This window comes from Carya illinoinensis, chromosome 3, assembly GCF_018687715.1.
Source record: "Carya illinoinensis cultivar Pawnee chromosome 3, C.illinoinensisPawnee_v1, whole genome shotgun sequence".
NCBI classification, from domain to species: Eukaryota; Viridiplantae; Streptophyta; class Magnoliopsida; order Fagales; family Juglandaceae; genus Carya; species Carya illinoinensis.
This window is the reverse complement of record NC_056754.1, coordinates 18,098,687-18,109,695: the sequence shown is the minus strand read 5'-3', so window position 1 is coordinate 18,109,695 and position 11,009 is coordinate 18,098,687. Positions and strand designations below refer to the sequence as shown.

At 36.5% G+C, this 11,009-nt stretch overlaps 1 protein-coding gene across 1 annotated transcript; it reads left to right on the top strand.

Annotated features, from left to right (window-relative positions):
- The first annotated feature begins 5,693 nt into the window (after positions 1-5,693).
- Positions 5,694-6,561, top strand: LOC122305810 (chaperone protein dnaJ 20, chloroplastic-like). The gene has a single exon (XM_043118352.1). It carries the CDS (start codon positions 5,751-5,753, stop codon positions 6,264-6,266), a length of 516 nt encoding a protein of 171 aa, XP_042974286.1. The 5' UTR covers positions 5,694-5,750; the 3' UTR covers positions 6,267-6,561.
- Positions 6,562-11,009: the final 4,448 nt, after the last annotated feature.

Sequence of the window (11,009 nt, the reverse complement as noted above, 5' to 3'; positions counted from 1 at the left end):
TGAAAAAATATTATTGCGCCATAAGACTTTAAATAATCCTCCGAGTCTAATGGCACAAACCATAATACATTTTGACACTTCTAACTATCTCCAATAATCAAAAATACACTTATGATACCATAGTAAATAATAACACTAAATATATAGTTAGACAAAAACCTATACGATTAATGGATTAGTGAAAACTTATGAGGTTTTCACGAGGTTCCTAAAGTTAATAGAAATTTCACAATTGAATTTCTAGCGGGCTGTTACACTGCAGCTCCCGCGGACGTAGGTAATTTGCCAAACCACGTAAATCTTGTGTGATTGTTTTCTCGTTCTATTTTCTTTTTCAATTTATTGTCATCGTTTTTCATAATAATTGGTATCAAGAGCCAAGGTTTGGGTTTGAGAAAAAACGATGGCTGGAGATGAATTGAAGGTATCGGGGATCGAGAAGTTTGATGGCACGAATTTTGGATACTGGAGGATGCAAATAGAGGACTACCTCTATGGGAAGAAACTTTATCTTCCACTATTGGGAAAACAATCGGAAAAGATGGATGATGCTAATTGGAACTTGTTGGATCGACAGATTCTAGGGGTTATTCGATTAACTATGTTGAGATCCGTTGCACACAACGCATCAAGGAGAAGACAACTGCGAATCTCATGGCGGCTTTGTCAGATATGTACGAAAAGCCGTAAGCGAATAACAAGGTACATTTGATGAACAAGTTATTCAATTTGAAGATGGCAGATGGTATGTCTATTGCACAATATCTGAATGATTTTAATACTATTACAAATCAATTGTCGTCTGTTGAAATTGAATTTGATGATGAGATACGTGCACTGATACTATTGGCTTCACTGCCAAATAGTTGGGAAGCCATGAGAATGACTGTTAGTAATTATGCTGGTAAATTTAAATTGAAATATGATAATATTCGTGATTTAATTTCGCCTAAGGAGGTGCGCAAGAAAGATTCAGGCGAGATCTCGGGTTTGAGTTCAGCTCTAAATATTGATTCTCGAGGGAGATCACAAGACAAAAACTCAAACAGAGGAAGATCAAAATCAAAGTATAGGGGCAAGAGCAAGTCGAGGCCTGGTTAGCAGGCAACTTGCTGAAATTGTGGCAAAGCTGACCACATAAAGAAGAACTGCAAAAATCCTAAGAAGACCGAGAATGATAGTGCTAATGTGGTAACTGAAGAAGTACAGGACGTACTATTGCTTGCAGTTCATAGTCCAGTTAATGACTAGATACTGGATTCAGGAGCTTCCTTCCATACATATTCCCACCAGGAGCTAATGTAGAACTATGTTGTAGGTGATTTTGGGAAGGTGTATTTGGTTGATGGAGAGGCTTTGAACGTAGTGAGAATGAGAGACATTGATATTGCACTCCTTGACAAGAATAAATGGACCTTGCAAAAGGTCAGGCACATTTCTGAGTTGAAGAAGAACCTTATTTCTGTTGGGCAGCTCGATGAGTGTCGTCATTTAGTGGTGTTCTCATATAGCACCTGGAAGGTCACAAAATGGGTATTGGTATTGGCTCGAGGTAAGAAAACTGGTACACTATATATGACTACTGGTTTGATTGACACTATTGCTACTACCGTTGCAGAGAGCACAGCAGATTTGTGGCATTGCAGGCTTGGCCATATGAGTCAGAAGGGTATGAAAGAACTTCTGTTTAGAGGCAAGCTACCAGAATTAAAGTCAGTTGATTTCAGTATGTGTGAGAGTTGTGTTATGGGGAAACAAAAGAAGGTCAACTTCTTGAAAAGTGGCAGGATGTCTAAGACAGGAAGACTAGATCTTGTGCACACAGATGTGTGGGGTCCTTCCCCAGTGGCATCTCTTGGAGGTTCTTGCTACTATGTCACGTTCATTGATGACCATAATAGGAAGGTATGAGTTTATTTTTTGAAGCATAAATCTGATGTATTTAATGTGTTCAAAATTTGGAAAGCCATAGTTGAGACAGAGACAGGCTTGAAATTGAAATGTTTGAGGTCTGACAATGGTGGTGAGTATGTCGATGGTGGGTTCAAGGAGTATTGTGCAGCTCTAGGTATCAGAATGGAGAAGACCATTCCTGGGACACCACAGCAAAATGAAGTTGCTGAGCATATGAACGGAATCATTAATGAGCGTGCTAGAAACATGAGATTGCACGCTAGACTACCACCCACTTTTTGGCTGTCTTTCTTATGTGCTTATTAATTTTGATGCTCGTAGTAAACTTGAGGCTAAGTCAAAGAAATGTTATTTCATTGGCTATGGACAAGAGGCATTTGGTTATCGTTTCTGGGATGATCAGAGTCGGAAGATCATAAGAAGTAGGAATGTGATTTTCAATAAGAAAATTATGTACAAGGATAAGTCTAGTACAACTTCTGTACTAGCTCCTCAGGAGTCCGAGTTTGTAAGATTGGATGACCTACCAGAGGTCACAGTGCAGTATAGAGATGTGAGTGACGGGGAGAGTGGGTCCAGTGCACCCATTCCTATTATTCTGTAGGCAGTTTCAGAACCGTCTACTCCTACAGTTGCAGTTCGCAGGTCAGTTAGGACTATACGTCCTCCATAGCGTTTCTCACCTACTTTGAATTACATTCTGTTGACAGATGGTGGAGAACTGCAGAGTTATAAAGAAACCTTGCAAGATGAAAATTCTAACAAGTGGGAGTTGGCCATGAAAGATGAGATGGATTTCCTGTTAAGGAATCAGACATGAGAGTTGACAGAACTTCCATTAGGGAAGAAGGTATTACACAACAAGTGGGTATACCGGGTGAAAACTGAGCATGATGGCAGTAAGAGGTACAAGGCCAGACTTGTTGTAAAAGGCTTTCAGCAGAAACATAGTATGGATTACTCTGAAATCTTTTCTCCTGTGGTGAAGATCACAACCATCTGGATGGTATTGGCTATGGTGCTACTAAAGATTTATTTTTTGAGCAGTTAGATATGAAGACAGCTTTTCTTCATGGACACCTTGAAGAAGACATCTACATGCACTAGCCTGAGGGGTTTGTGGTACAGGGAAATGAAGGTTCAGTTTGCAAATTGAAGAAGAGCTTGTATGGCCTGAAGCAAGCTCCTAGACAGTGGTACAAGAAATTTGATAACTTCATGCACAGTGCGGGGTACATTAGATGTCAGGCAGATCACTGTTGCTATGTCAGGCACTTTGACAATTCTTGCATTATTCTGTTGTTGTATGTGGATGACATGCTTATTGCATGGGCTAGTATTGATGAGATCAATAATCTGAAGAAGCAGATGTCAGAGTACTTTGCAATGAAAGATTTGGGAGCTATAAAGCAAATCCTTGGCATGAGAATTGTCAGAGATAGAGTCAGAGGTATGTTGAGACTCTCACAGGCTGAGAATGTGAAAAAGGTACTCAGCATGTTCAATATGGACAAGGCCAAACCAGTTGGCATACCCTTGGGCAGTCACTTCAGACTCAGCAAGAATCAGTCACCTGAGTCAGAGGAGGAACAAGATTACATGAGTAAGGTTCCTTATGCCTCAGCTATTGGTTCACTTATGTATGCTATGGTTTGCATAAGACTGAATATTGCCCATGCAATGGGAGTTGTGAGTAGATACATAAGTAACCCAAGAAAATAACATTGAGAAGCAGTGAAATGGATTTTGAGGTACCTAAAGGGCTCCTCAGAAACCTGTTTGTGTTTCTCTGGAGAGAGTTTGGAGGTGCAGGGCTATGTTGATGCTAATCTAGCTGGAAATATTGATAGCAGAAAGAGTACCACGGGATTTGTTTATACATTTGGTGGTACTGCAGTGTCATGAGGTTCTAATCTACAGAAAATAGTTTCTTTGTCCACTATAGAAGCTGTGTATATTACAGTGTCAGAGGCTGCAAAGGAGATGATATGGCTACAGGGCTTCTTGGAGGAATTGGATAAAAAGAATCAGAAAGGCACTCTCTATAGTGATAGTCAGAGTGCCATATTCCTTACCAAGAATTCAGCATTTCATTCTAGGACCAAGCATATTCAGATCAAGTATCACTTCATACGATCATTGTTAGATGATGGACAATTGTTACTTGAGAAGATTTGTGGAAGCAAAAACCTTGCTGATATGTTGACAAAGGGTGTTACACTTGAGAAACTGAAGTTGTGCGCAACTTCAGTTGGTCTTCTAGCATGAAGACAGGGGTAGTGAGTTGCAGAGGTGGAGATATCATGTTTGAGGACAACGGCGATACAGCCAGTGTACCAGTCTCCAAGTGGGAGAATTGTTGAGTACTGTGGAGTTTGGTCCACATCGCTCGAGTGAAGTCAACAGATTCGAACGCTCGGTGTTAGCTTGACAGTGAGCTCGAGCGGATGCGGAAGGAAGTTTCGCTCGAGCGGAGGCATTGACCGCTCGAGCGAAGTCAGGCAGAGTTGAATGCTCGATGTCAACTTGACAGTAAGCTCGAGCGGATGCGGGAAGGAAGTTCGCTCAACATACGCTCGACATGCCGCTCAAGCGAACATGCATTTTACACAGCTCTAGGGTTTTTTCTGCCATTTAACTATATATATGATTATTATATCATATGGTCGTATGGTAGAAACACGGTAGACGTACAATGATTGACCCATCATTGGAGTGTGATATTCCTCAATAATAAAATCCTCTGCAGCTCCCGTGGATATAGGCAATTTGCCGAACCACGTAAATCTTGTGTCGTGTGTGATTGTTTTCTTGTTCCATTTTCTTTTTCAATTTATTGTTATCGTTTTTCACAACAAAAGCAACATAAATTAGTTTGGTCGGTCTGTATTAGCAATGACTAATTCAAGTGCATGCATGCGTAAATGTGATTCACCTCGGTCATGGCAACCTATTTCAAATTACATTTGTATAGATTAACGTCCCTGTAAAGATGTGGGAAATCATGGGGAAAACGTTAATTGGGACTTATTTCATGAGTTCATTTTCAAAAGCTAATTAATTCTGATTTAATCATTATGTTTGTGATCACAAACATATAATGATCACAAACGAACATGAGTGGCAATTAAATTATTGATGTATATATGCTTTCTGAAAAGCTTGAATACTTGGAAACCTGCCACGTCTTCCATTATAAACATGTGTTTTTGATACTTCATAAGCTTGGTAGGTTCTATATATATATATATATATATTAAAGTATTTTAATTTTTAGCTTCTTACTATTACTTTTGGTAATGACATGATCATGGATAAGATCATCTTTGATCTTTATCTTATTTGAAATAAAATTGTTGATACATTTTTCCAGATGTCAAAGGCCAACAATATAATTACATGATCGATATATATCAATGGAGGTGGTGGAGGAGATCAGGTTGAGTGCCAATGCCCCTTAGTGCTTAATAAGGCATGAAGTCCCCTTCAATCGGCCTTGTAACCCCTCATCACGATCTTTTCATGATCAACATTTTAATATTTGTCGTGGAAAATAAAATCAAACTGGCAATGCAAACAAATATGGTCGTTGAAATTAGCAGACATCAACAGCGAGGAAGGGCCTACCTGATAAAGACAAGGACGACGACTACATGACAAAATAACGTTCTTCCATCATCAGTCCATGGTTTAAGCATATAATATTATAAATTAGGATACGTATACAATACTAATACGACTATATATATCTTGGTATAGGCCACCCAACTCATTCATACTAGGTAGAGTACTTTTTCTTCTTCTTCTCAACAAGCAAGAGGGGACGCAAGTCTGCTATGGAGATTTCCTTGAGAATGAATCCGAAGATTGCAACAATATTGGTTCCAAAGCCACACAAAACAAGGCCTGGGAGAAAGGCTTATGATCATGACTTCAAAACTATATCGTGTAGAGCGAATGAGTTAGCCATGAAGAAAAAGAACATGACTAACTTTTATGAAGTTCTTTGTCTTGGTTCAGTGAATGTTGGGCACGACGAGATAAAGAAAGCATACAGAAATTTGGCTCTTCAATGCCACCCAGATGTGTGTCCTCCCTCTGAAAAAGAATACTCGACAAGACGTTTTGTTGAGCTTCAGAAGGCTTACGAGACACTTTCAAATCCAATTTCACGCAAGATGTACGATTACCAATTGGGTTTGGTCAAATCGATGGGGTCTGGAGACGAGGGAGGAGTTTATAGAGAAGAAAGCAAGTCCAGATTTTCCAAGGAAGTATGGGAAATCCAGCTCTCTGGTCTAAAGAAGAGGTCTCAGGTCCGGATGGAGAGGAAGAAATACGCATACATGTAGAGATCGATCAGGGTACTACGAACTGATCCTACAACTTTTTTTATAATTTATTTTATCTACGGATTGAAAATACTACTATATTCATCATAGGTTATTAGATAGTGGAAAAATAAATTATGTAGCTTCATTTTTAAATCGATCCTCGACTATATATATATATATATATGCAGTAATGATTCTATAGCATGAGTTTTTTTCTTTGATTCTAAATGAGGTTGATATTATGTATATAAACATCTTTATATAGTTTGTTTACCAAAATTGAGCTTATTTAGAGCTCCAGTCCTGCAGCTTAATTCCTCCCCGTTTCCTTGATTAATAGTAGAGAAATTATATTTGTACTTATGGAGTGCGCAAATGTCGCACAATTTATTTGAAAAAAAGTAAGTACATACAAGATCAATATGAAAAAAATTTTTTTTTTTTAATAGTGGGCCTTACTTTTTTTCAAAACCATTAAGCAGCATTTGTGTACTTTATAACTGCATGTAGCATTACTCTTAATTTGTAGGAAGTGGGAACTAGTGCTAGGCTAACTCATAATATCGTGTCATGTGTGGTGGCTAAAGTCAGTCAAAATTAATATACATAAATTAATCATAAAGTAAATTTAGACTACTTGTGTTGAGAATCTTGAGATGATCATGATCACTATATACAAATATATATATATACACGCATATACATACATACATATAAATAGCATATATATATATATATATATAAGCGGTAGTACTGTGTATCAGTGCATGCATATGCAGATGGCCGGTTTAACCTAGACCAAAATACATCATCTCAACGCAAACGCACACTTTGAATTGAAGAGCTAGGAAAAAAGGCACAATATGAAAAACAAGAAAGGAAAAAGGAAAACTCAAATTAAGCAGACACATTTTGAAGTGAGTTTTGCTACGTATAAAAAAAATTACATACTAATCTACGTATTAATATTAATTTTTTCATATTTAAAATTTAAATTAATACTATTTTTAATAAAATTTATCTTTTAATTAATCGAGATATATATATATATATATAATAGTGCGCAATTATATTTATAACTTGATTTTTCCATTTGGAATATCTAGAAGCCGTGAGGTGGCCGGCACCAATTAACGTGGGCATGCAAGTGCGTTGTTATCGTGAGGATCGAGGAGATTAATTTTTCAAAAATTATATTTGTAGAACATACAAGTCATGTACATATTTCTTTTAATAATAAATAAGTAAATATTAAATTTACATAAAAAATTAATTTTTTAATAATAAATATCGGTTTTTTTAAAATAAATACACAAGACTTTCCTGCATAACTCATGAGTACTATATCTATCATTAATTACTTTATTTCACTCGGCCTGGCCGGAGGCTGAAGCCGCTGAACACCGCCTACATTATTTGCCAAATTATTGACACCGCCTAACCCAAATTGCAATGTTAAAAAGTAGGTACACGTCAATGCAAAAAAAAAAAAAAAAAAAAAAAAAATTAGCCCATTGCGATCGACCAAATTGAGAGTTGGTACATGTTCAGTGGTTACAAGTCAATGCAAAAAAATTAGCCTATTGCGGCCAAATTGAGAGTTGGTACATCATGTTCACTACTGTGTCTTTTAGTTTTACGTTTTATCGGTAAGTTAAATGGCTGGCACCTTTGGGAATATCTTAATTGAATATATATAAGATGGTGTTGTCTGGAGGTGGCTGGTGGGGTTTTAACTTTTAAGATCCCATTCAAGTTCTCATATCCTTACCTAACTAATTTGTTGAACCATCGGCGTTGAAAAATGGTTAAATCTTGTGGTATCAATTATATATGTTTGTCAAATTTTATTGTCGAATCATCTTCTCTCCTTATAGTGAGTTGGCTAGCTCGGCCTTTTGGGAAATATTTTAAATTTTGGGATGACATTGATTAATTATATGCAAATTCATACCCCTTTTCCACTCAAGATGTTTTTTTTTGGGTGTAATTTTCCATTCAACATTGTCTATATAAGTTTATAAAGAAAGAAAAGTTTAGCAAACAGTTTAGCTATACATATGTTGCACTTTTTCAGTTGCCTATGGTGGGTATCTTTGCAATGAATTGAGCTTGATCACTAGCTAGCTAGCTACATGATTACTTTCGTTAATAATTATATAGTAATCTCTGATCAATTTTATTTTCATAACTTTTCCACTAATTTTTTTCCACAAACAACGAGGTTATTAGTAAAATTAAGGTCTTAAAAATAAAAAGCTGAAATTTTTGTTCAATAAGGTTTAAATCTGTATGTTTAGATATGTACGTTAATGGGAAAATTTTCTAAAAGGGAAGGAAGTTTAGGTTATAGGGATTTTGAAGATTTAATTTGGCCCTTCTTGCAAAGCAGGGGTGGAGGATCATACAACATTCCTCTTCCCTAGCAGCAAAAGTCCTTAAAGCAAAGTATTTTTTAAGAACAGATTTTCTAAAGGTTAAGGTGGAGAGCGATGCTTCTTTTTTATGGAGAAGCTTTATGGAGGTTAGACCAATCCTACAAGAGGGTCTTTTATGGAGAATCGGGAATGGTGATTCAGTGAATATTTGGTCAGACAAATGGCTCCCTAGACCATCTTCCTACAAAGTTCAATCTCCTTTAATAGAAGAATATGCTACAAGTAAGGTGTCTGCACTTATTGACTCACTATCAAGGGCATGGAATAGGGATATTCTAAGAGAGGTCTTTATGTAAGAGGAAGTGGAATTGGTTAGTAGAATACATGTTAGTGTGAGTAATGTTCAAGATAAGTTGACATGGAGATGTACAAAAGATGGTAGATTCTCGGTTAGGAGTGTATACTATTTGGCAGGGGAAATGGTAGCTGAATAGAAAGGGCAATCCTCTCAAATTAGGCATAAGTGTGACTTATGGACAAGATTATGGAAGCTAAAGGTACCAAGTGCCACACGTATGCTCTTGTGGAGAGCTTGTCATGATTCTCTGCCTACAAACCAAAAGTTAGTGAAGAGGAAAATAATAATGTCCCCTTTGTGCCCAATCTGCAAGTCTGAACCAGAAACTGTAACTCATGCTCTTTGGTCTTGTTGTTCTACTCAAGATGTATGGGGATACAATCAAAATTGAAGGTGATGGATGTTCCTTTTAAGGAGTTGGTTATAGAATTGTTGGATGTATTAGATGAGCATAGCATTGCAATCTTTGCTGAAACAGCTTATATGTTATGGAGAAGAAGGAACAGCTAGGTGTTTGAAAGTAAGTTGTTGGACCCCGAATGCTTTAGTGAAGGCTGCCAATCAAAAAGTCATTGATTTTATGGATGCAAGTCAGAAAATTGGGGAAAAAAGGGTAGTTTCTAATCAAGCTCAGTCCTACTGGTTTGCCCCTCCTGATCCTTCATAAGGCCAACTGGGATGCTTTAGTGGATAGTGCCAAGTGCAGAATCGGCATAGGAGTGATCATCAGAAATTGGAATGGAAAGGTAGTAGCTACACTCAGATATCAAAGGGCTCTAATTCCAGATCCAGTTATGGCAGAGGCAATAGGGGTTCTAAAAGCAATCTCACTGTGCCAACAGCTACATATAAATAGAGTCATTTTAGAGGGAGATGCTAAAATAGTGGTGGATGACATTAATTGTGATGAAGATAAGTGGAACTTAGGTGGCATGATCATACAAGACATTAGGCACAAGCTCAGTTTGATGGAGCAGTGGTCTGTGCAGTATATTCCAATGAAAATTAATGTTATAACTCATTTACTAGCTAAGGATGCACTTAATCTCTTTGAGGAGAGCATTGTATTGGAGTGAATCCCTTCATGTATCCAAGCTTCAATGCTTTAAGATGAATATGAATTGAAATTCTTCTTTTAAAAAAAAAAGGTATGTACATTAATTAAATTCGAGTCCCCTTTCCAATTTCTGGTATAGCATTTATGTACATAATTTATATAATATAATATTGCATTGTTTGTCTAAATCATCGATGCTCCTTTCATCTCATCTTTATTCCGATTTAAGGTTGGATATATATATATATACTAAAATAAATATCTATTTTTTCTGCGATAGATTTTGGTGGCAAAAAGCCTCAATTTTGGAAAGAAAAATTCTATTTGCATTCTCTACTTAGGGACTATATGTGTAAGCTCTTTATTAAAGACAAAAAAATATCATTTTAAGAGGGATATTTTAATAATTTTAAAATATTTTAAAAATAAAATTGTCTATATCTATGTTGCAGTCTACAAATAGAGATTGTACGTAACATTTCTCTTTTGAAAAAACTCTCTTCTCACCCATTTTGAGCTCGTGGAATAAAATTGGTGATATAAAATATCTTTTTCTACCAAAGGCCCAACTTGTAGGAAATACCTACCTTTTTTGACAAAGAAAATGGCGAACAATAACTATAAGACGTCTGAGTTCACGGGAAATATGATAGCATGATTAGGTTGTGAATCTTAGGAAAAAATTATTTCCCACAAAATATTTTCGACACAAATTATATTTCCTGGCAAGAATTTCGTTGCAGAAATCTACTTGTGAAGAAGTCTTATCGCCAAAAATAATCACTGCAAATATTTGCTGCAAATGCTAAAAGATTTTAGGGAAAAAAAATTATAAAAGCCAGAAAATGAGATTGAGCCAAAAATATTTAAAAGAAATTGTCTAATATAAGCTAAATATATATATATATATATATATATATATATATATATATATATAAGAACCCCGGAGATCCAATTTCACACTCATA

Bases quoted from the DNA above. Each gene is read 5' to 3' on its own strand.
- LOC122305810 (XM_043118352.1), top strand. From the start codon at position 5,751: ATGGAGATTTCCTTGAGAATGAATCCGAAGATTGCAACAATATTGGTT.